Raw genomic sequence first — 26,570 nt, forward strand, 5'->3', positions numbered from 1 at the left:
GTGAAAAGTTCATAAGATGAGGGGAGCCTCAGGGGAATCCCACCAGCGTGAAAACGGGCACTTCAGCTGGCAACGGAAGTTCGGAGGCAGGGCATCCCAGCGACGGCGGCAGGTTCGTAAAGTGAAAATAGTTCGGAAGAACAGGCAAAAAAATCTTAAACCCCTGGTTCGTATCTTGAAAAGTTCGTATGACAAGGGGTTCGTAAGACAAGGTATCAATGTATTAGTTTCCTATCCCTTGCAAAATAGGCCCAAAGAATTTTGAATGACTAAAGTACCAATTCTACAATATTTTCAGGTTGTCATGTATATACTATATTCATAACAAAATAGTTAGGAAGAAAAGTAATAATAAAAAAAGACAAGATTAAAATTTCAAAATTGGTTTTCCAACCATTTTCAGGAAAAATAAACCAGCAGAATACAGAATTGTAGTTGGAACTATTAGGAAAAACATTAACTTGTTATTATTAATATTATCCCACCCCCTCTATTTATTCTCTTCCAGGGTCATTGTGGGAGCCCCCGGAGAGCAGAACTCTACAGGCAAAGTGTACCAATGTAATTTCAAGAGCCAAGATTGTGAGGACATTCCATTTGAAGGTAAAATGAAGGGTTTTACATTCTTTTGTGGCTGTGAATAAAAGGCCCATTGAAGGATGCAATGGTGGAGAAAGACCTTGATTTTCTAAAAAGTAGAGATGCTATCTGGTGCAGTACTACAGGCAGACTCTGTCTACAGCCAGGACTTCAATCCTGACCGGCTCAAGGTAGACTCAGCCTTCCATCCTTCTGAAGTTGGTAAAATGAGGACCTAGATCAGTGATGGTGAGCCATATCTGCTGGCACGTGGGCCATTGGCTAAGCTCAGCTCCAATGTGCATGTGTGTGCCAGCCAGCTAATTTTTGGCTTGCACAGAGCCTCTGGGAGAGTGTTTTGGGTTCCAGAGAGCCTTTGGAGGGATGGGGGAGGGCGTTTTTACCCTCCCTAGGCTCCAGGGAAGCCTTTGGAGCCTGGAAAGGGCAAAACACAAGCCTACTGGACTAACCAGAAGTTGGAAAACAGGCTGTTTCAGGCCTCTAGAGGGCATATGAGGGGTGGGGGAAGCTGCTTTCACTCTCCCCAGGCATTGAATTATGGGTGTGGGCACTCGCGCATGCACTATAGCGCACACCCACACTCTTTTGGCACCTGAAAAAAAGGTTCGCCATCACTGACCTAGATTGTTGGGGGGCAGTATGTTGACTCTGTTAACCACTTAGAGAAGGCTGTAAAGCACAGTGAAACGGTATATATCAATAGCACTTATATACTGCTTCATAGTGCTTTATAGCCCTCTGTAAGCAGTTTACAGAGTCAGCCTCTCACCCCCAACAATCTGGGTCCACATTTTACAGACTTAGGAAGGAGGGAAGGCTGAGTCAACCTTGAGCTGGTGAGATTGGAACTGCCAAATTGCAGGCAGCTGGCAGGCAGCTGAAGTAGCCTGCAGTACTGCATTCCAACCACTATGCCATCAGGGCTCCTAAAAGTTCTATAAGTCTATATGTCTAAGTGTTACGCCTCCATGGATGTATGTGCGAGGACAGCAGGGGAAGAGAAGAAGGTGGTCAGAAGCTAGATTAAATATTCTGAAACAGATCTTGTTTTTTATATATATTGGGGTTCTTTTGGATTTTTTAACTTAAAACTGTAATTTAGATTGCTAAATATTAGATTTATTATTATGTATTGTTTACCATTGTTGTGAGCCGCACCGAGTCTACGGAAAGGGGCTGCATATAAATCCAATAAATCTAATCTAATCTAATCTAAAGGATTAATATCTGTGGACACAGATAGTCCTCGATTTACAATCATTTGTTTACCGACTTTTTTCAGCCCTGAAAAAAGTGACTTATGGCCTGTCCTTACATTTACAATCATCACAGGCAGCATTGGTCATGCTGCCTTTGACGATTTGGGCATTTGACAATCAGCATATATTTGTGATGGTTGCAGTGCGCTGGAGTCATGTGTTCATCATTTGTGACTTGCCAGATGGCTTCTGACAAGCAAACACAATGAGCGAAGCCACATTTGCTTAATAATCATGTGGTTCTTTGAACAACTAGGCTGATCCACTTAACAACCATAGCAAAAAAAGTCATAAAACCAGTGACAACTCACTTAAAACTACCTCTCTTAGCAATGCCCATGTTCTGCGGACTGCATTGGCTCCTGATTGGTTTCCAGACACAATTCAAAGTGTTGGTCATGACCTACAAAGCCCTACACGGCATTGGACCAGATTATTTACAGGATCGCCATCTGCTGCATGAATCCCAGCATCCAGTTAGGTCCCACAGAGTCGGCCTTCTCCAGGTCCTGTCAACCTGTCAACCCAGGAGTAGAGCCTTCTCTGTGAGGGTCCCGGCCCTCTGGAATCAGCTCCCCCCAAAGATTCGTATTGCCCCCACTCTCCTTGCCTTTTGTAAGAACCTAATGGGGGCTTGGGGGCATCAGAACCCAGCCTCTGGACATTGAATGTTTGGTATGTTTACAGTTTATGATTTTAATGTTTGGCTTTTTATAATGTTTTAAATTAAGTGTTTATATTAATTGGATCTAGCTGTATTATTGCTTACTGTTTGGTTATTGATATGTTGTGAGCCGCCCCGAGTCTACGGAGAGGGGTGGCATACAAGTCCAATAAATGAATGAATGAATGAATGAATAAATGAATGAATGAATGAATGAATGAAAGTTCTGTTCCCAATTATGGTCATAAGCCGAGCACTAACTGTAAGGAGGAAATTTATGAAATATCTCCAATTAACCAATTAATCTTTTTCTGTTGTTCTCTTTTTTGCAGAGAAATCTCCAGTACCCCATCTCGGCATGACCCTGGCAAGCAATATAGAGGGAAATAAAATGATTGTGAGTTTGATCTGGAGGGGCATGAAAATAAGTTTAGGCATGGATTTAAAATGCTCTCTGACAGGTAGAGATAGATCTGTCATGGTTTCAGAAAACACCCCCAACTAAATAAACCTCCGAGGATAGAAGTTCCTCAAAGTTCCAATTTATTAGAGATTTATTTATTTATTTATTTGTTTGTTTGTTTGTTTGTTTATTTATTTATTTATTTATTTATTTATTTATTTATTTATTTATTTATTTATTTATTTAGATTTGTATGCCGCCCCTCTCCGCAGACTCGGGGCGGCTCACAACAAAGTGAAAAAACAGTTTACAACAAATCTAAATTTCTACTAAAAACATTTAAAAGAAACCCCATTTTCTAAACACACATACATACACACATACCATTCATAAATTGTATATGCCCGGGGGAGATGTCTCAGTTCCCCCATGCCTGACGACACAGAGATGTCTTATGAGCAAATCTATGGAAACCCAAATCTAAAAACTTCAATGATTTCCCACCCAGCTGAAAGTTCACATCCCTGCCCCACACCCACCGTTACATTACAAGGTCCAACCTAATCTTCACATTCAACTGGATGCGGTCCCCAACAGGTGCAGGCATTTGTCCTTGAGTAAAGAATTTTGTTATGACCAACTTTCTATTGCTCCAACAAAAACACCCCTCCCAATTTCCCAGGCTAAAATATGTGGCAGTTGAAGTAAACAGAAATAAGTGACAACATCTTTAAAATTGCTTCTCATTCCTGAGTCAATGTTAGAAGAAAAGCAGTATTTAAGTGGACAGGAATTTAAATGCAGGCATCATTTCTTGCAGACAAGTATTTACTCAGCGTCCATATATTTTGATCAAACTTGTGCTGGAAATTATTTTGCTGGTTAATTATTTCAAGTGTTATGAAAAACAAATTATTCTGAGTTTTCGCTGATTTTTGGCAATTTTTCTTCTTCCATGAAGCAAAAACAAGAAAATTACCAAAATTTCTCAGGCATGAGCATCCTTGTGTGAGATTTATTTGAAACTTCCACCATACAAACCTAGGCATCATGATAAACCAACAAAATCTATCCAGACCTATCCTAAGCAACCGAAAGGCCCACAGCCAAAGAAGATATAACAGGAGCAGGGGTAGATTCCTTCCATTTCAGACTGGTTTGCCCAAACTGGTAGTGACCTGCTGATGATGTCATGATGATGTCACCGAACCAGATCGGTCAGGGCCAGTCTATGGGCGCCACCATCTTTTTATATATGTGTGTGTGTGTGTGTGTGTGTATGTGTCTGTGGATATTCGTACATTTTCACAGGTACAGGTATGAAGGTCTTGATATACAGTGGTCCCTCGATTTTCGCGGGTTCAAACTTCGTGAAACGGCTATACCACGGTTTTTCAAAAATATTAATTAAAAAATACTTTGCGGTTTTTTCCCCTATACCACGGTTTTTCCCGCCCGATGATGTCATACATCATCGCCAAACTTTTGTCCGCCTTTAATAAAAAAATTTAAAATAAACTTTAATAAATAAACATGGTGAGTAATAATCTAAATGGTTGTTAAGGGAATGGGAAATTGCAATTTAGGGGTTTAAAGTGTTAAGGGAAGGCTTGTGATACTGTTCATAGCCAAAAATAGTGTATTTACTTCCGCATCTCTACTTCGCGGAAATTCCACTTTCGCAGGCGGTCTCGGAACGCATCCCCCGCGAAAATCAAGGGAACACTGTATTCGAGTTTCTTCCTGTGTAAGTTTCAGAGATTCCTGGCGACGTTTCAACAAGGTCCCACTCGTCATCTTCAAGCTGGTCCTTATGGCCTTGTAGTCTCCCTTCCAACTTCTGGCATTTAGCTTCTCGTCCAAGAAGCTTATTCAGTACTGACTCAATTCTGACTCAGAATTGAAGAAGCTTCTTGGATGAGAAGCAAAATGTCTTCAAGGAGAAACAAAGAAAAAAAGCACCTTTGGGACAACCATGACCGGGATAACTGAGAATCTTCACAGACATCCTTTTTCATCCCACACCTATTAAGAGAAGTACTCAAAAAACAATCAGGGAAGAAACAACACCCCAATCAGCACCCAAATTAAGATGCCACATATAAAGAGCCAGCAAACTCTATTTCTCCCTATATTGATAATGTTCTTCAGCCTCATGATGAAAGACTTGCAGCAATGGTGGGATTTTTTTAAAAAACGTTACTACCGATTCTGTGGGCATGGTGTGGTGCAGTGGGTGTGGCAGGGGAAGGATACTGCAAAATCTCCATCCCCTCCTGATCAGCTGGTACTCAGGAGGCAGAGAATAGATGGGGGCAGGGGCAGTCAGAGGTGGTATTTAACGGTTCTCTGAACTACTCAAAATTTCTGCTACTGGTTCTCCAGAACTGGTCAGAACTTTCTGGAACCCACCTCTGGTTTGAAGGAAGGAAAGCAAGCTTAGGAAGCATTAAGTACTCCCCCAAATCAACATAAACAAACATAATATCTGATGGCTGCTCTAATCTCACTAAGCTACTAAGCAGTAGGGGGCAGTGTAGAGCCGCATATGGCTCTTTCATCCCGCTGCTGTGGCTCCCTGTCGCTGGTCCGTTCCGCAATTAATAGGCCTTTGGGTTAAGACTAGTGGTGGGTTCTTACCAAGGCAGTCCAGAGCATTGCATCAGTAGAAACCCGGTGTCTTCATGTTGGAAAAAGGCCTCCCAGCCATCCTCATCTTAATGCCAGCCTTTATTCACCAAAATTACATCATCAGTGGGTTCCTACTCATGTGGTGCCTTGGACCGTAGCGGTAGGAACCCACCAAGTTAGGAAATGCATAGGGGGGGAAATGCAGCACTAAGAGGAGACTCTATAGTGGAGGAACTGGATTTCCGGTCAGCAGAGGACAAAAGGCACTACACAAGGAGGAGACTCTATGGTGGGAAAACGGGACTTCTAGTCGGCTCCAGAATTATATGGTTGTGGACAGCTTTTTTAAGAAGTGTGCACATAGTCCATCAGGTCCAATAGATAGAGATGGTTTTAGGTTGCATAATATCTTTCTAATGTTATCTTCTGTAAAATTGATTTGTGTTAGATAGTTGAAGTTGATTGTGGTACAACTAGGAAATATTGGGCATGAGCCATTGCTGATTACAAAGACTGAGCTGAAGAATGTGATAAAGAGGTTGCCTTTAACTGTTTTATCATGATAGTCTTTACCATTCAGTTCTTTAAGGGATCTTGAGTCTTTGAGTTGGTTGTTTACAAATTGTAGAATGCACGTGTGGACTTTGTACAGAGAAGATTTACTTCTTGATTGATGTGGCAGTTGGTACATTCAGTCTTTGGTCAGTTTGCAACGTAGCCTGTTTTATTTTTTTTAACAAAGAGATCTTTTTTGGGATTGGAGCTTCCTTATTTTTATGGGTAATTTATTTTTCTTGGTTTGGTGATTATTAGTGGTACATATAATTTAATGACCTATTGATTTATGAACAAAAATTGTAGCAGTCTTCAGCAGTATCACAGCCAGGGAATAGTGTATGCCAATCAAGAGAGCAGAGAGTGGCGTTTATGATATCATAGTTGGCTTTTTTAAAGTTGTAATTGATTATCCCATTATTAAGGTGGTTTCTGTAACGACGTTGAGACAAAAATCAATTGCGCTATGGTCACTGTTGGAAAATGGTTCTTTTATTTGTAGTCCGTAAATTGAGTGTAAACTATTGCAGAAGATGAGATCAAGATAATTGTTGAGTCTAGTCTTGTCAGTAACTTGTTGATCTAGTTTAGTTTAGTTTAGTTTAATCAGATTTGTATGCTGCCCCTCTCCGCAGACTCGGGGCGGCTCACAGCAACAGCAATACAAGACAAATCCAATATTAAATTAATTTTAGCCCTAGATTGGTAATAGCATGGTGAAGGGTTGAATGTATGGGTTCAGTTGTACATTTATTTAGGATCCAGTTTATAAGTGGTAGGTTTAGGCCACCAAGAAATATAAGATGATGTGGGTAGGAGGCTGCCCACGTTAGTAGTGAGGTTAGCTTGTTTGCATGTGTGATGTTGTAATCAGGGACTCTGTAACATAGTAGGAAGCGAAGTGTGGTATTTAAGGTCAATTCACATATGATAGTTTCTGGAAGATCAAGTTTGTGTTTAAATTGCACCTTTTTTAGGTTCAGTAATTTCTTATAGAAGATTGCAACTCCACATCCTCTATGGGTTTTGTGATCAGATTGGTAAACATGATCTTTAAACCATTATCACAATATCTTACTGTGATAATGGAGTTGGGGAGAGATGCATTTAGCCATATTTCACAGATAAATATAATGCCAAATTTAGCAATTTTCATTAGTTTGCATTTAAGATTAGCAGTGATTGATATTGAGGAAGTAAGGGGCATGCATACCTAGTTTTTATTTATGGGGGGTTGGTTTTGGTTGAAGGTGGATTGGAAGTTAGGATGGTTTTGAGGGTGCTTTGAAAGTTGGATGGTGGATTGCGGGTCTTAGTTTCGATGCAGCCAGCACAGTAGTCAATGTACAGGTCGGTTTGTCCTTGGTCTTGATGTTTTTTGAGATCTGCTCGGAGTTAATGGGGTTGGATTTATTATAGTACGCATAAGTCAGGTCTTAAGTGAAGTTTTTTGGGGCTTGGGGTTTTCTGCTAATAGAGTTTATAGTATAAATGAATGTTCGTTTGCTGACTTCATTTTTGCAAATGACTCTACAGAATTGTGGGCCACTGAGCCATCTCTATATTTAAACTCGGGGACAGCTCTAGAAACGTCAATGATTTCTTCAGCAGAGAATTTTGATGCAATAATATTGCGACCTTCATCTATATCAGGTTCATTTGTGACTTCAAGCCCGAACAGAATAGTGTTATTACATTTTTGTTCCCATTCAAGGATGAGTAAGGATATATTATTTGGATGGTTGGTAGATGGTTGAGGTATTGATTGCATGTGGTTGTGCATGTGGTTGAGGTAATGGTTGTTGTCTTGGAATATGTTTGGATTTCCATTTGTCTGTGCTGTAATTTTTTTAAATCAAAGATGTGAAGAATATTTCTACGCGTGCTTCCATGGAATCTATAGGGGTTGGGGTTTTTTTGCGGTGTTAAGGTTGTCTTCAAGGTCTGGAATCTATTAGACATGGAAATTAGATTTACATGTTGTACAGTAGTTAAATTGTTTTTATTAACAATGAACTGGAACAACAGCAAGTGATCGCTAACAGGCTGTGTAGCAAAAGACACACACTAAATTAACGACAGTCTATATATACAGTTCAACAGGGTAGGCACAGTTTTAACAGCCATTTTAAAACTGGCAGCAGCCGTGTTATCCAATCAGAGGCTGGTATTCAAATGGCCACTGTTGTCTAATCAGTGGCCGGTATGCAAATTTTCTCAGACAGAACAGTTGAGGTAACGGTTGTTGTCCTAGAATATGATTTTGAGCATTTGAATTTCCATTTGTCTGTGTTGTAATTTTTTTAAATCAAAGATGTGAAGAATTTTTCTATGCGTGCTTCCATGGAATCTATTGGTTGTTGTTGTTGTTTTGTGATGTCAAGATTGTTTTCAAGGTTTGGAATCTATTAAACATGGAAATTAGATTATCCAGTATAGATAGGCATGATGGACAGAAATAAATGTGGAGCTTTTTATAGGAAATTGACTATATTTTTGTTTACTTCCAGGCAGGTATTGTGGGCATAATTTGAGCACATGTAGCATTTTTTGCATCCTTCATTCTCTTTGGTGGTTTTGTTACATTTGTAGCATATATCATCTTTGGTAGAGATATCTTCCATTTGGGGGTGTTTGATTGTGGAGGTTTTTTATTTTCTGTTTGGCATGGTTAATAATCAAATAGTGGCTGACAAAAGATCAAAATGTAGTAACAATAATTCATCAGATCAATTAATTAATATCAATAGCCAATCAAATCAGTTAATTAATATCAATAATCAATGGAATTAATATCAAATCAATCATTTAATACCAATAATCAATCAGTCTAATCAAATCAATATCAATAATGGGCTTAATTAATATTAATATCAACAATCCATCAGTAACCACAAATAACCAGTTAATTAATTATACTAATTAGTATATCATTAATTAATATTACCTAACCAAGTCAAGCGATCAATCATAACAGTAAAATATCAGATTAATAAAAGTCAAATAATATAATTTATCTCTCAAGTTAAACAACGCTTGACCAATGCCTGAATTATTAATTGATCAATTGAATGAATATAAACAGTTAAATGTTATAATGAGAAATGATTGTGGGAAAGACAACCAGACTATCAGATGATTCTGTGGGTGAAACACACTGAAAGTATGGAATACTGTTGGTTATGACCTATAAAGCCCTTCATGGCACCGGGCCAGATTATCTCCGGGACCGCCTTCTGCCGCACGAATCCCAGCGACCAGTTAGGTCCCACAGAGTGGGCCTTCTCCGGGTCCCGTCAACTAAACAATGTTGTTTGGCAGGACCCAGAGGAAGAGCCTTCTCTGTGGTGTCCCTGGCCCTCTGGAACCAACTCCCTCCAGAGATTAGAATAGCCCCCACCCTTCTTGCCTTTCGTAAGCTTCTTAAAACCCACCTCTGTCGTCAGGCATGGGGGAACTGAGATATTCTTTCCCCCTAGGCTTCTACAATTTATGTATGGTATGTTTGTATGTATGATTGGTTTTAAAATAAGGGTTTTTAGCTGCTTTAGTATTGGATTGTTGCATGTTGTTTTTACCACTGTTGTTAGCTGCCCCGAGTCTACAGAGAGGGGCGGCATACAAATCCAATAAAAAATTATAATAATAATGCAGTACTGAAAAATATTTGGTACACATTGAAACAGGCTGAAATACTGTAGGTAGCAGCAGCTGGTTCAGGAGGGTCATTAAGTTTTAATCATTAAGTAGCAGAGAAGTGAAGTACTAACCTTTGATTTAAACTGTCTAGTGAGGGTTGTCTACAAGGTTGTATTTTCTTGATAACAATAAAATGTTCTCTTCTGCAGGCATGTGTGCCAGGCATTGAACAACACTGTGACAAAAACCTTTACGTAAGTGGAATCTGCTACCTGTTTGACACCAAACTGCACAACCCCAGGAACATAACAACTGGATATCAAAGTAAGGAGATGCTTTATTATTAATATTTTAATTGTAATGGTTAATACAACAGCGGAATGGAGTTATTAATCACTTGGGGAATATTTAATCCAAACCAGTTTCTTTCATCCCACAGAGTGCCTAAAAGGAAAAGTAGACCTGGTGTTTCTTTTTGATGGGTCAGCAAGCATGAAAACATCTGAATTCCTGATTATCAAGCAGTTCATGATTGACGTCATGAAAGAATTGAGGAACAGTTCTGTTCACGTAAGGATTTCTTACTGAGTACAGTCTCCATCCAAATACCTATTTACTGTTCTGTCGAGCTCTCTGGTAGAATCCTCTCGAAAATGCACAGATACAATTGCAGACACACACATGTTTGACAATTCAAAACAGTGTTCTTTATACCGAAAATGCAAATAAACGGAGCACTCTTTTTGTATAGCAAAGAGCACTCGTCTCCAAACAAACTGGTAATTTGTACAAGTCCCTTATCAGTTCTGAGATACTTAGCTTGCAGCTGTGAGGCAATTCACAGTCCTTCTTCTTTCACAAAGTGAAACACACTTTGCTCTGGTTGAGTTTCAAAGCGGGAAAAAGCAACACACCAAGGTCAAAGTCAGCAAAGCAGGCACGAAACACAACGATCAGATAATCCTCCACAATGGCCAAACCCACAGGCTGCTATTTATAGCAGCCTCACTAATTACCACAGCCCCACCCAACCACAGGTGGCCTCATTTTCTTTGATAATGATCTCTCAGTTGTTGCTGCCTATGCATCGCTCTCCGTATGCGTGGCTGTATCATTAACTCTTGTTCCGAATCCAAGGAGGAGTTAGATAATTGATCTCCTTCTGAGCTGTCTGCCATACTCTCCTCTTCCCTGTCACTCATGTCTTCTTGGTCAGAGGATTCTTCATCATCAGATTCCACCGGGAGCAAAACAGGCCTGTGGCATGTGGATGTCTCCCCCACATCCACAGTCCTTGGAGTAGGAGCTGGGCCAGAGCTAACCACAACATTTACTATGTTCATATTTATGTTTATACTATACCTATTATCTTGTACATGTTCCACAAAATAAATAAGTAGATAAGTAAATAAATAAATAATACTTGCCATGAAAATTTTATTTCCTTCCTCTCCTCTCCTCTCTCCATCCTTCCCTCCCTCCCTCTCCTGTTTCTACTCCTCCCTCCCTCCCTCCTTCCTTCCTTCCTACCTATCTACCTACTTACTTATCTATCTACTGCATTTCTTTATTCCAGCCTGGAAATGTTTAGACTGATTTAGTATATAAGAGGGTATAACCATTAAAAACCTTAATTTGACTCTCCTATAAAATCACACAATAAGAGGGAGGGAGGGAGGGAGGGAGGGAAGGAAAGGAGGCACTTGAAGTCAAACCTCCCCAATTCTGCTGCAGTGTTATAGTTGTGTATCTAGAGGCAGAAAGTGGGTCCATTGACTGATTTCATAAAGGGCAACTTATGAGACATGTTGGTTAAAAAAGAAAAACCATTCAAAATGACTCTGCCTTCATTAAGGAGACTGCCATAATTATAATCAGGGCTGGGAAATTCTCCTTATGGTTCTGTGTTGACTCCATATGGTTTAATTGTTTTCAACAGCACTATTTCATCAGACCATTTTGGTAATGAGAGACACACTGTGTTTGGCAAAAGACCTTTCCAAAAGCCATGACATGAACACCCATCTCTTTCTTTTCCATCCTTCTAGTTTGCTGCCGTGCAATTTTCAGAAGATGCCAAACTCGAATTTGATTTTAACAACTATACCAGTGATCCAAACCCTGAAAAGCTCTTGGCCAACATGGTTCATGCCATGCAAATAACAAACACCTTCAAAGCTATCCAATTTGTGGCGTGAGTAGTTTTCCTTTTGGTGGCAGGAGGTGGTTGGGGGGAAGGGTAGCTTGAGAAGAAATCCAGTCAAGTTGGAGATTTAAAATGGTGTGTCTTTTCTAAAGATTTAGATCACAATTGCATAGAAACATCTGGTGATTTATCAAGCAGGCCACCCAGATATGGAATGTGCATTGCATTCGAGGAACAGGGAGGCTTCAAATACAGTTTGAAATGACATTTTGCCTATTTCACTTGGCCATGTTGTCCAAAGATGGTTTATTGTGGTACTAGTTATATTAATGGGAGGCTGGGGTGGCGTTCCTGGTTCTGATATTCCCATCAGGATAAAATGGGGGCATAAAGCTAAGAAGAAATATGCAGTTTTTCCTATTCTCCAAGTCACTTGTTACTTTTTACTGTCTTAAGAAAAAATTTGGAAAACAAAACCTAGACGTTTCATAAATCCAGCCAAGACAAAGTGGATTTATCACAGGTGGCTGTGGCTTGCCATATTATCTGACGGTAAAGCCATGGTTAATTTTTTTTAAAAAAATTATTTTTCCAAAACATAATGAAGGTTAATGAGATTAACCATGTAGAATATTTATCAAAGAAAGGAAGGAAAGGAAGAAAGGATAGGAAGATATAAGAATAAAATGCAATACACCAATGGAGGATAGAGGAAGAGATATATAAGGAAGAAAAGAAATATGAGAGATAGGAGAGACAATTGGACAGGGGACGGAAGGCATCCTGGTGCACTTATACACGTCCCTTACTGACCTCTTAGAAATCTGGAGAGATCAATTGTGGATAGTCTAAGGGAAAAATGTTGAGGGCTAGGGGTTGCCACTATGGAGTCCGGTACTGAGTTCCACACTTTGACAACTCAATTGCTAAAGTCATATTTTTTACAGTCCAGTTTGGAGCGGTTAATATTAAGTTTGTATCTGTTGCGTGCTTTTGTGTTGTTGTGGTTGAAGCTGAAGTAGTCATTGACAGGCAGGACGTTGCAACGTATGATCTTGTGGGCAATACTTAGATCATATTTAAGGCGTCATAGTTCTAGGCTTTCTAGACCCAGGATTGTAAGTCTAGTTTCATAGGGTATTCTATTTCGAGTGGAGGAGTGGAGGGTTCTTCTGGTGAAGTATTTTTGGACATTTTCGATGGTGTTGATGTCCGAGATGTGATATGGGTTCCAAATAGATGAGCTATATTCACGGTTGAGTCTGATTAAAGTCTTGCAAGCTCTGGTAAGTAGAGTGAGATTGCCGGATTAGAAGCTACGTAGGATCAGGTTAATAACTCTTGAAGCCTTTTTGGCAATATTGTTTCCATATCATAAATCATAAAATGATTTAGACATGATTATTCCCTAGCTTAGTTTACCGTGTTGTACAAACCAGCTCATAAACAATGCTATACTCCGCATCTATTTCAGTTATGTTGATGGGAGTGAAGAGAGTAGTATGAATTCCATGCTGTGGTATGGGAAAAGGTAAAGGTAGTCCTTTACTTACAACCAGGGGTGGGCTGCTGCCGAGATGGGGGAGGATGCAGTGGGGTAGCGAAAATGGAGCTTGCACTGAAATTTGTTAAAAGAAAATGCAGGGCATCTTGCATAAACCACACCCACAATGTAATAGTAAAATTTTGTTAGGACTACCCATATTAGCTTCTAGCTGATACAACTTTCTAAATTTTCCATGAACAGCAGCCTTAACCAGTGGTGGGATTCATTTTTTTTACTACCGGTTCTGTGGGTGTGGTGTGGCTTGGTGGGCATGGCAGGGGAAGGATACTACAAATTTTTAATTGTAAAAGTTTGTAAAAGTTTAAAGACCTATCTGTGCTACCAGGCTTGGGGCCGTTAGACCCTAGCCCACTGGCCGATGAGTATAGTATGTCTCGCTGTGTGAATAGGAATGATGATTTTAAATGTTATTAGAGTTTTAAAAGTTTTTTTTGCTATATTAATTGGATTTTTTAGATATTTACAATTGGTTCCAGGATGAGGTTCGTAAGATGAAAAGTTTGTAAGATGAAACAATGTTTCCCATAGGAATCAATGGAAAAGCAATTAATGCGTGCAAGCCCAAAATTCACCTCTTTTGCCATCCGAAGCACCCGTTTTCATGCTGGTGGGATTCCCCTGAGGCTCCCCTCCATGGGAAACCCCACCTTCGGATTTTGTGATGCTGCAGGGGAATCCCAGCAGGGGAATCCCATCAGTGCGAAAATGGGCCCTTCGGCTGGCAACAGAAGTCCGGAGGTGGGGTATCCCAGTGATGACAGCGGGTTCGTAAGGTGAAAATAGTTCGGAAGAAGAGGCAAAGAAATCTTAAACCCCGGGTTCGTATCTTGAAAAGTTCGCATGGCGAGGGCTTCGTAACACTAGGTATCACTGTATATTGTATATTGTTTTGATATGCTGTCAGCCGCCCCGAGTCCTCAGAGAGGGTGGCATACAAATTCAATTAATAAATAAAATAAATAAATAAAATCTCCATTTCTCCCCCATTAGCTGGGAGATGGAGAATAGATGGGGCGGGGCCAGTCAGAGGTTGTATTTATCAGTTCTCTGAACTACTCAAAATTTTTGCTAGGGGTTCTCCAGAACTAGTCAGAACCTGCTGAAACCCACTTCTTGCCTTAACCTCAATTCACTCCAGCAATAGCCTTTGTTGTGTTAGCATAGTTTTAGCCCGACTGTGTCTGGAAGGATCAAATTATGACAAGGCCACTAGAGGCCAAACGTGTGTTTAAAGTTATACATGTGCCTTCACGTCCCAATAATTAAACTTGCACTTCGCATTTTCCTCAGTTTAGACCCATGTTTTTCAAAATTGTCAATTGTAAAGGGTGTGGACTATAACAGCTGTTGGCATGTTCAAAGAACACTGATTTAGATGATAATTCCTGTGTTTGTTGGTGGCAGAAATGAAGTCTTCATTCCTGAACGTGGCACGCGAAAAGAAGCGAACAAAGTGATTGTCATTATCACGGATGGAGACGCCTCAGACAGAGACCAGAAACATATAGAAGCTGTCAAGAAAAAGAACATTTTGAGGCTAATCATTGGGGTAAAGTATTCAGAGGTCTTGTGCCTCTGGCTAATGAAGAAATCCACCAAATAGTATCGAAGTGGTCTGCCTTATAAACATTACATTAATTGTTAATATGTAAACATGAGCTCCAAAGGAGAAAAGACGAAGAAGTGTATTTCAATTAGTAAGCTCAAATTTTTCCCCATTAATAGAAGTTAATTCCACACCTGCACAGTTAGTCCTCGACTTATGACAATAGTTGGGATCAGAATTTCTATTGCTAGGGCAAGTTAAGTGGATCAGGCCTGATTTTATGGGCTCTTTTGGCTACTTTTGGTAATATCAGGCTCCCTACATTGATTTTGCTAGTTGGAAGCCAGCTGGTAATGATATGGGGCTCTACAATACGCCAGATCATGTGTAATGAATATATGTGCTCTCCCACGCCGCAGGCATCTTTCGGCATGGCGATGGTGCCCCGAGCAAGTCGTGGCCTTCGGGAGCACAGCGCTGCCATGACTCGCTCAGGGCACCATCACCATGTGCGCCAAGAGATGCCTGCAGTGCAGGAGAGCAGAGATCAAGCCTTGCACCAGAGCTTGGGCAGGTCACTTTTGCTGCTGGCCCCACTCTAGGCGCCATAGCAAGATTCAGCTCCTGCACATGTGCATCAGCCGAAATCTCTCACGCAGATGTCATTCCAGCAGCAAAAATTTCCAGTTTCTTTCCTTCCGCGCATGCGCGGCAGCAACCCCCCCCCGCTAATTTTTAACAGAATCACACCGGTTGCATGTGCACAGCACATGCACATCCGCCCCAATGGAGCTAAGCTACACACTCTATTGCCGCCACCGGAACAGCGTTCCCCACCCTTCCGAGTCGGGCCCATCCCTGGTCATAGATGAAGCACTACCCCATGTATCAATTGTTCATATACAATTGTTCGTGTGCTGGCCCTAAGCCATGTAGGGCTTTAAAGATAATGACCAATGCTTTGAATTGCATCCAGAGACCAACTAGGAGCAAGTGCAGTTCACAGAGAATTGGGGGTGATGTGGATGTACCTAGTTGTACCCACGATAACTTGCGCAGCTGCATTCCAGACCAACTGTAGTCCCCGAATACTCTCCAGGGATAGCCCCATGTAGAGTGTGTTGCAATAATCTAACAGTGAGGTGACAAGAGATGAGTGACTTTGAGAAGAGCTTCCTGATCCAAGGAGGTTTACAATTGGTACACTGGGTGAACCTGTGGAAAGGTACCCCTAGTTACATCTGTCAAATGTTGGTCTAATCTTGGCTGTGAATCTAGGAGGACACCAAATTGTGAACCCATTCTGAGGGGGGCAATTTCTCTAACCCCCCCCCCCCCCAAGAATCAAGGATGGACAGTCGATATAGTCTTTTGGAGGCAACATCCACAGCCACTAAGTCTTGTCAAGGTTAAGTCTGAGCCTGTTAACCTCCATCCAGACCCTCATAGCCTCCAGAACCATGAACCTATGTGGGGTGGAGATATATAACTGGGTGTCATCAGCATATTGCTGATATCTCACCCCGTGTTGTCGGATAATCTCACACAGTGATTTCATGTAGATGTTAAATAGGAGAGGAGACAGTACCGAATCCTGTAGCACCCTGCAAACAAGGGGCCTGGGGGTCAACTTCTGTCCTCCTACCAACACCGATTGCGACCAGCCAGAGAGGTAGGAGGAGAACCACCATAACACAGTGCCTTCCACTCCCAGCTCCCTTAATCATTGCAGAAGAATACCATGGTATCGAAAGCAGCTGAGAGATAGAACAATGACCCTCTTCTCTGGTTCACCACAGATCATCCATCAGAGTGACCAAAGTAGTTTCTGTGCTGTAGCCATGTTTGAAACCCAATTGAAAAGAGTCTAGATAATCCGTTTCATCCAATGACCATAAGAGTCATTTTTTCTACAACCTTTCCCACAAAGGGCAGATTGGACAAAAGTTTTTAATTCTCCTGGATCCAGGGAAGGCTTCTTGAGGAGGGACCTCACAACTGCTTACTTTAATGATTGCAGGAGGGACCCCTCCCTTAAGGAAGTATTAACCAAAGCCTAGAGCCAGCTTTGTATCCCCTCCCTGCTGGCCGAAACCAACCAGGAGGGGCACGGGTCCAACAAACAAGTGGAGGAACTCATTGCTCTCAGAGCCTTATCCATATCCTCAGGAGCCACAGGATCAAATTTATTCCACACAATAGGACCAAGACCTGCCCCTGCCATCTTGGTCGGAATTGCCCAAACACAGTCCAGGTCCATCTGAATCTGAGTGACTTTATCCAACAGAAACTGAACAAATTCCTCAGTTCTACCCTACGATGGCTCCTCTGTGCCCTCTACATTGAGAAAGGAATGAGTCACCCTAAAGAGGGTGGCTGGGCGCGAATCAGAGGATGCAATAAGTGCAGAAAAATGCAAATATTTTGCCCTGTATCGCCACTAGATAAATCCTAATAAAGGCTCTTAACAGGGTCCGGTCAGAGTTACTGGTTCTCCAGCAGTGCTCTAGATGTATCTTCTGACACTTCCTCTCCTGGAGCTCCTTGGTAAACCATGGAGCTTTATTGGATCCACCACCATGAAGAAGTCACAAAAGCACAATCCGGTCCAGTGCCCCAGATGTCACTCTATTCCAGGCACCACCAGGGACTCACCGGATTGTGGACAAGGGTGACCGGTATTTCCCTAAGCTGCCTCTGGAACCCTGCAGGGTCCATTATGAATCTGAAGCAGAACCACTTAATCGGCTCTGGCTACCTGTGATGGAGGACTGATGCTTTAAAGTCCAACCTCAGCTGGAAATGATCTGACCATGACAAAGGAGAAGCATCTATACCCACTTAATTCCAGATCATATTTCCACTGCCCCGAGGGGAACACTATTTATTTTATTTATTTATTTATTAAATTTTTATGCCGCCACTCTCCGTAGACTCGGGTTGGCTCACAGCAACAGTAAACACAATGTTAAATACAAATCTAATATTTAAAAACCTAAAAAACCCATAATTAAAAAACATACACACAACATACCATACACAAATTATATAGGCCCGGGGAAGATGTCTCAATTCCCCCATGCCTGACGGCAGAGGTGGGTCTTAAGAAGTTTATGAAAGGCAAGGAGGGTGGGGGCAATCCTAATCTCCGGGGGGAGCTGGTTCCAGAGGGCAGGGCCGCCATAGAGAAGGCTCTTCGCCTGGGTCCCACCAGCTGACAGTTTAGTCGAAGGGACCCAGAGAAGGCCAACTCTGTGGGACCTAACTGGTCGCTGGGATTCGTGCAGCAGAAGGCGGTCCCGGAGATATTCTGGTCCGATGTCATGAAGGGCTTTATAGATCATAACCAACACTTTGAAATGTGACCAGAAACTGATTGGCAACCTATGCAGACAGCGGAGTGTTGGTGAAACATGGGCATACCTAGGGAAGCCCATGATTGCTCTCGCAGCTGCATTCTGTATGATCTGAAGTTTCCGAACATTTTTCAAAGGTAGCCCCATGTCGAGAGCATTAAAGTAGTCGAACCTCGAGGTGATGAGGGCATGAGTGACTGTGAACAGTGACTCCCGGTCCAGATAGGGCTGCAACTGGTGCACCAGGCGACCCTGGGCAAACGCCCCCCTCACCACAGCTGAAAGATTGTTCTCTAATGTAAACTGTGGATCAAGGAGGATGCCCAAGTTGCGGACCCTCTCTGAGGGGGTCAGTAGTTCCCCCCCCCCCAGGGTAATGGATGGACAGATGGAATTATCCTTGGGAGACAAAACCGACAGCCACTCCATCTTATCAGGGTTGAGTTTGAGTCTGTTGACACCCATCCAGACCCTAACAGCTTCCAGGCACCGGCACATCACTTCCACTGCTTCATTGACTGGACATGGGGTGGAGATGTACAACTGGGTATCATCAGCGTACTGGTGATACCTCACCCCATGCCCCTGGATGATCTCGCTCAGTGGTTTCATGTAGGTATTAAATAGCAGAGGGGGGAGGACCAACCCCTGAGGCACCCCACATGGGAGAAGCCTAGAGGTCATCCTCTGACCCCCTACTAACACCGACTGCGACCGACCGGAGAGGTAAGAGGAGAACCACTGAAGGACAGTGCCTCCCACTCCCAACCCCTCCAGCTGGTGCAGAAAGATACCGTGGTCAATGGTATCGAAAGCCGCTGAGAGGTCAAGAAGCACCAGGACAGAGGATAAACCCCTGTCCCGGGCCCACCAGAGAACATCCATCAACGCGACCAAAACAGTTTCCATGCTGTAGCCGGGCCTGAATCCTGACTGCTGAGGGCCTAGATAATTGGCTTCTTCCAAGGACCACTGGAGCTGGAGCACCACCACCTTATCAACAACTTTCCCCATAAAGGGAAGGTTGGAGACTGGACAGTAGTTGTTGAGAACGGCTGGGTCCAGGGAAGGCTTCTTGAGGAGGGGGCGCACAAGTGCCTCCTTGTAAGGAGCCGGAAAGGACCCCCTCCCCAAAGAAGCATTGACAATTTCCTGGACCCAGCTCCGTGTCACCTCCCTGCTGGCCAAAACCAGCCAGGAGGGACATGGATCTAGTAAACAGGTGGCGGAATTCACAGCTCCAATGGCCTTGTCCACTTCATCAGGTGTCACCAGATCAAACTCTTCCCAGACAGATGGACAAGTACGGGCCCCAGTCACCTCGACTGACTCATTGTCAGTCGACTCTGTTATCCAATTGGAGTTGAGGTCCGCCTGGATCTGAGTGACTTTATCAGCGAAAAATGTGTTAAAGTCCTTGGCACTACTCTGCAAGGGCTTCCCAACTCCCCCCTGGTTAAGAAGGGAGCGGGTCGCCCTAAACAGTGCAGCCGGGCGAGATTCAGTTGATGCAATCAAGGCGGCATGATACGCGCATCTTGCCGCCTTGAGCGCCACTTTGTAAGTCTTAATATGAGCTCTTACAAATGTTCGACCGGATTCGGACTTACTCGTCCTCCATCGCTTCTCTAGACGTCTCTTCTGGCGTTTCAACTCCCGGAGCTCCTCGTTGAACCATGGAGCTCTACGGGGTCAAGTGTGTGCCCCACCCACCCCCATGAGTTGGACCCTGACCTACTTGGGACAGGTCCACAGTTGTCATGGAAGTTAATAAATGAATTCTTGTAAGTCACAGACAACCTGTACTTTATTCTTTACTGCTTTTCACCTCCTTATTGCGTTTTCCTTTTTCTGCATCTTTCAACCTTTTTAAAGACAGACGACAGAAATGCAAAATGTTCCTTCCTTGTCTTTCCAGATTGGTAACCATCTTCATGCACCCGAGTCCCAAAGGAATCTCAAACAGATTGCCTCAGAACCCACAAGTCAATTTTTCAAATACCTTGCCAGTTTTGATCAGCTCAAAGACAGTTTTAATGATCTCCAGTCTAATATCTTTTCCATTGAAGGTAAGTTGGGCCCACCTCAGTGTTTTCGCCTCAGTTGCTGCTTTTAAAACGCTGCTTTTAAAAGTCTTTAAAATATATATATATACATCAATATCAATAAATAAACAGTGAGGCATCTGGGTATCATTCTTTGAATACAAGTTATAGTGACAGTATTAATATTTGTTGTGATTCAGCCTGAGGCTCCTCAGGGACCGGCTGGATCTCTGCCGGATCCATGCCCAGAGGAGGAGGACAGTGAACAGGAGGGGGAGGACCAGGCAGACGGGGGAGAGGAACGTCAGGAAGAGGAGGAGGGAGAGCAGCCTGAGACCCCCGGGGGGGGCTCTCCCCAGCTAGTAGCCTGGATTCATTGGATGAAGACGCACAGGCTATAATAAACATGAGGCAGCGACGAGCAGCTCAAAGATGGGGCCAATTAGAAAGGTATTTCCATCCCTGAATTGGCAACAGCTGGGTTTGGGTGTGGTTCTCCTCAGCAGGGTTGAAAAGGCAGGCCCGCCCTTACAGTCTTGTGGAGAGTTATCAATTGGGAGTCCTGTGACCTTGCTTCGATTCTTGGCATCTCTGATCTTGGCTTGTGGCCTAGAAGTCTGGAAGACTTGGGGGAGGCGTGGGTTTTATTATCTCCAGCGTTGTTTTTGCCAGCAAGAATCCTGTTTTATTGCCTGGCCTTCGTGAAACCTCTGTGAAGCTTCATAGTGTTCCTGTCTGTAAGAACAGTTTTTGTTACCTGTGTTTGCTTTGAATTATATAAACTGCCTTTGCTTTTTACCAGTGTGTCTGGCTACTCTTTTTGGTTGGTGTTGGCGTCTGGGGGGACCCAGACAGAACAAATATTATTTGTTATTTAGATCATATTCGTGATTATAATGTTATTATACATATTTATGTTAAATATAGGCCTTAGTTATGTAGTTATTCGATATGTTAGTCCCCCATTCTGGTGACAATAACAAGATCATTAAAATATACATCGCATCACCATCTTTCAACATTAATCTTTATATCTAACTATTACTTTTAATATGTTATATAAAATATGCATAATAATATTCCCCCAGTTCTTGTTTCTGGCTTTATTCTAGCTCCTAGTCAAGCCAATCTTGTGTTGCAAAACATTTCTTCTATCCTTCATCTCCTGTCCATTTTAATATTTCAATTCTTATTCTTGACTTGCCCCCCAAATTCCTCCCTTGGGTCTTCATCTCTATCTACATCTTTCCTGTTTAACTTAAGTATTTTTTCCATTCTGCTATCTTTTGCTACCAAGCATTCAGAGGATCAGCCCAAATCTCTGTTTTGTTTTCAAAAATATCTTTCTGTTTATCCAGTACCATTTTTTAGTCTTTTAGCATTTTCCCTTACTTGCTTCATAATTTTTTTATTAGCTTCTCCTTATCTTGTCTTATTTGTTGATTTGTCAGTTCTATCTTTTCCTCTGATCTCTCTATTTTCTCTTCTATTTCCTGAACGTTTTGATCATTATTCATTATTCCTTGTGGACAGTACCTGTCTTCTCATTGATATCATCCATTAAATCCATTATCTCCTTATGTTTCCTTGACATAATATCATAAAAACTTTGAAACAATGACACCATTTCTTTTTGCAGCCCATTTATCTCCCCCTGCTAAAACATTTTATCTCCTTTTGATAAGTTCAAAGATAGCTCAATAGTCTATCAATGATCTGTCACTGTCCTAGAGTTTCAATTGTATTTGCCCTCAGAAAGTCAATCTGTAAACCATTTATTCAGTTCTGATGTTGCTCCTCAAGAAATATAGTAATATAGTCCTTTATAGCTCTTTTTAAATAATCCAGGAAAGTTTCCAAATGTTTCCTTAAATCCACTCTGTGAGTTCAATCATAACTCCTGATATTTGAAAGTCGCTTTAATTAGATGTCTTCTGTGTTTTCACCACTAGAACTCTAGCAGGTAAGTATAAGATAGAACAGCAGTCCTCCAGGTATTATTTCTACTCTTTACTCTGTCTTATCAGTCTTTCCCCAGGTTTATAGGAATATAATGTCTATTCCATTTACCAGTAGGTGGCACTTTTAGCTTAACTTCAACATTGCACAAATTATAACAAGACTGATAAGATTTGTGTTTATTCAAACATATAGTAAAAATTTGGACGAGTAATTCCAACATTTTAAAATACCTTATTGGCAATAGAAATTAGAGATCCATTCTTTCTATGTTTTTAAAGCTTTTGCGCTCTTTTCTTAAAATCATTTTTTTGGGTTCTATAATTTTTCTCTCTGTAATTTTTCACTGCTTAAAACAAACTCTTCAAAGAGTCTCTTTTCCAGAGTTTATTTTCTTTAGAGTAGGTTTTAGATTTAAAAAGGTCAGCTCACCCAGTTCCAGTCATTGTTCATCCACACCACTCCAACACATTCTTTATTTCTTTGGTAGCCCCAGCTTCACAGCAGCCATAATGGCTCCCTCTCCTCTTTGTCATTGGATGAGAAGGAATTAGCTCTGGATCTAGCAGGAGAGCCACTGCTCTCTGAGACTTGCAGAGCACTCTTCCACTCTTCATCACCCTTACAGGGTAACTTTAGCCACTTACGGGGTCCTCCAACAAAAGGATTCAACGCAAGTTCGTGGAGACCCCATTCTTTATGTCAGATAACATTGCAATGTCAACTGGAAGTCTTAAAACATATACGTATAATCCCCACTAGTTGAATACTGATTAATATATTATGCAATATTACTTCCTCACCTCTTGTGAAACTCTCTCAATTAAAAAATTCCCTTTCTTTTTTCATAACAGGTTCCAGTAACAGCAAATCCTTCCACCTGGAATTGTCATCCAGCGGATTCAGTGCAGATATATCCCAGGTAAGGCCGAAGGATTGAAAAGACCTCCTTGACCCTCCCCTCAATATACAGGTAGTCCTTGACTTATTACCTCAATTGGGACCAGAATTTCCCTTGCTAAATAACATGTTGAGATATTGGTGAACTAGGAGAACCAGTGGTAACAAGCCTAGCCAATGAATAGATATGGCAACTAGGCCGGCCAGAGGGCTAAACACTTCTGAGTCTGTGCAGAGAATTGAAACTGAGACTGGAGGGCTGGGCTCTGCTGAAATGAAACTAATTGTTCTCTGCTACCTGTGTGTTTTCTTGTAACTACATTGAAGAAGAACTTTGCTAATGGTATTGTAAATTCATCTGTTTACTATGTTTATAAAAAGTTAATGAATCCAGCTGGATTAGTTATCTGTGTATGCTTCTTGTTTTGATTTTTGCAACAAACTTTAATATAACATGGTTGTTAAATTAGTTTTGCTTGATTCGTTTACCTTTTCTTTGCCACAGTTGTTAAATGAATCACACAGCTGATTAGCAAATTAAACTTTTCCCACTAACTTTGGCTGGAAAGATTGACCTCAGGATGCTACAATTGTTATAAATATGCCAATTGCTAACTACCTGAATTTTGATCACATGACTAGTTCACACTGGCTAGAGATTTCTGGGAGTTGAAGTCCACACATCTCAAAATTTCCAAGCTTGAAAAATGGCAGATTCCAAGTGTCTGACTTTTGATCACATGACCAGATCTTGCTAGCTGGGGAATTCTGGGATTTGACGATCACATATCTTAAAATTGCTGAGAAACACTGGTATGGATTCATCATCCATAGAACATTTGTTTTTTTAAAAAGTAAAATCAGGACTGAGAATACTTCTGGATGAACACATACTATAACTTATGATCTGCCTTTGTAAAATAAGATTTTTTTGGTCGGCAGGATCGTGTGATTCTTGGTGCTGTGGGTGCCGACAACTGGGCAGGGGGCATCCTGGAACAGCAGGAGGATTTTTCTGGTGAAAGATTCATCACAACTCCCTCAGTCCGCAAAGAGATGGAAGGGGCCTACTTGGGTGAGTAGAGAATACCATCATCCCAATTTAATATGGCCTACTCTTCCCCCATCCATCATTATATATTTGCTGAGGATCATGGCCATTCTGGATGTGTTTATAGAAGGTGGATTTGGATGTTTGCACAAGCTGAAGTTAGTTTTTGTTGTTTTGCTTATCCTATGGAATTAGGCAGTATCTAACCATTTTTTCTGTGGAACGTAGGTAGGGGTGAAATCATTTTTTTTTACTACCGGTTCTGTGGGCGTGGCTTGGTGGGCGTGGCAGGGGAGAGGATACTGCAAAATTCCCCATTCTCTACCCACGCCTGAGGGAAGGATACTGCAAAATCCCCATTTACACCCCACTTTGGGACCAGCCAGATGTGGTATTTGCTAGTTCTCCAAACTACTCAAAATTTCCACTACTGGTTCTCTAGAACCTGTCAGAATCTGCTGGATTTCACACCTGAACATAGGGTTATGGGTCAAACCTGTCTTTCAGTTTTGTGGTTACTTCTTTTTGTTACAGATAAATTTAAAATTATTCACAAATATAAATACGGGTAATCCTCGACTTACAACCACAACTGACACCAAACTTTCTGCTAAGTGAGACAGTTGTAAAGTGAGTTTTGCCCCATTTTATGACCTTTCTTGCCATACTTGTTAAGGGGACCACTGCTGTTGTTAAGTTAGTAACATGATTGTTAAGTGGCTTCCCCATTGACTTTTCTTGTCAAAAGGTCACAAAAGGTGATCACATGACCCCAAGGTACTGCAAACCATCATAAATATGAGTTGCCAGGTGTCTGAATTTTGATCATGTGATCATGGACAAGTTACAACGGTCGTAAGTGTGAAAACAATCATAAATTACTTTCTCGGTGTTGTTGTAACTTCGAACAGTCACTAAATAAATGGTTGTAAGTCGAGGACTACACATAGTAATATTCAATAAGCAGTGGTGGGATCCTGCTGGTTTAAAACCTGGTTTGATGATCTCACACTTTGCCCAGCAGCAAACTTCCACTTTGCTACTGGGGTGTAACATAGCTAAGGTGTGTCAATCTGCTTTTATTAGCTGAGAGGATAGAGGTGAATAAAGCTCAATGGTGGGCAGGCAGGCCCAGCTGATCACCTAAGCAAACCTGTTTGCTCCCATCACCAGAGCTACCGGTTCGCCTGAGCTGGTCCAAACTGGTAGAATCCCACAATAAGCATTTCAGTATAAAATGACTATACTGATCCCTATGAAAAGTTCTTTTCTATGAAATCTTTACCTATCGCCTTGATGGTTGCACAGACTTTATATAGATCTCTAAATATCAATTGTTTAAAAAAGCAATTTTACATTATATGTGAACTCAGGGATTGTGGTTTATAAACCATGGCCTGTTGTTTAGCATCAGTCATGGGCTGCAGCTCACATGGGGGCGGGACCCAGTGGGAGTAGCAAAAATGGATTTTACATGTAGTAGATAATGTATATTTTTGAGTGCCTGTGTATAATATGTATGTACACATATGGCATATATTGGCATTCTTCAGTCTCGAAAGACCATGGTATCATGCTCTGGGTTCCCCAGAACATGAAGCCTGGGTAAGTTAGGCATATATACATATACGATTAAATAGTATGTTTTGGATGTTCAGTAATAGTAAATCTCTTGTATCTCTTTGAGGCAGTGAAGGTCTACCAAAATTTTTACTAACACACTGTGGGTGTGGCTTATGCAGGATGCCCGGCATTTTCTTTCAACATCTTTCAGTGCAAATTGGGTGATCTGGGGTGGAGCTCCATTTTCACTACCCCACTATCACATGACCATCAAACCACCCCCCACAAAATAAGCCACGCCCACAGTGTGGTAGTAAAAGTGTTTGTGGCCCTTCACTGTTTAGCATGTATAAGCCTAGTTGTTCTGCTATGCTTTCCCAAGTATGTACACTAAGCCTAGTGTAACGTGTAAGTCTAGCTATTTTATCTTATTTAAGAAGCCATAGTGAAAACAAGATTTGATGTAAAACAGTGTGAAGCCCAGGCAGAGCATCTAATCCTCCCTACTATAGAATTGAAAGATAAGCTTTTATTGTGTAAAAGGCCCTTAGTTTAATTCAGTGTTTCTAAACCTTGGCAGCTGCAAAATCTGTCGACTACAACTCCCAGTATTCCTCAGCCAGCATGAATTTAAGGAGTTGATATCCACACATCTTAAAGCTTCCAAGATTGACAAACATTGATAT

At 41.7% G+C, this 26,570-nt stretch overlaps 1 protein-coding gene across 1 annotated transcript in view; it reads left to right on the forward strand.

Annotated features, from left to right (window-relative positions):
- The window catches only part of ITGAL (integrin subunit alpha L), a 99,943-nt gene that overhangs the window by 41,901 nt on the left and 31,472 nt on the right, over positions 1–26,570 (forward strand). The window contains exons 3-11 of the mRNA XM_070728883.1: positions 509–603; positions 2,856–2,920; positions 9,961–10,075; positions 10,191–10,321; positions 11,800–11,945; positions 14,869–15,013; positions 20,285–20,435; positions 23,225–23,292; positions 24,213–24,345. Coding sequence (XP_070584984.1) covers positions 509–603; positions 2,856–2,920; positions 9,961–10,075; positions 10,191–10,321; positions 11,800–11,945; positions 14,869–15,013; positions 20,285–20,435; positions 23,225–23,292; positions 24,213–24,345 — 1,049 coding nt within the window. The remainder of the gene's footprint in view (positions 1–508; positions 604–2,855; positions 2,921–9,960; positions 10,076–10,190; positions 10,322–11,799; positions 11,946–14,868; positions 15,014–20,284; positions 20,436–23,224; positions 23,293–24,212; positions 24,346–26,570) is intronic.

The sequence above is a fragment of the Erythrolamprus reginae genome, chromosome Z, assembly GCF_031021105.1.
Source record: "Erythrolamprus reginae isolate rEryReg1 chromosome Z, rEryReg1.hap1, whole genome shotgun sequence".
NCBI classification, from domain to species: domain Eukaryota; kingdom Metazoa; phylum Chordata; class Lepidosauria; order Squamata; family Dipsadidae; genus Erythrolamprus; species Erythrolamprus reginae.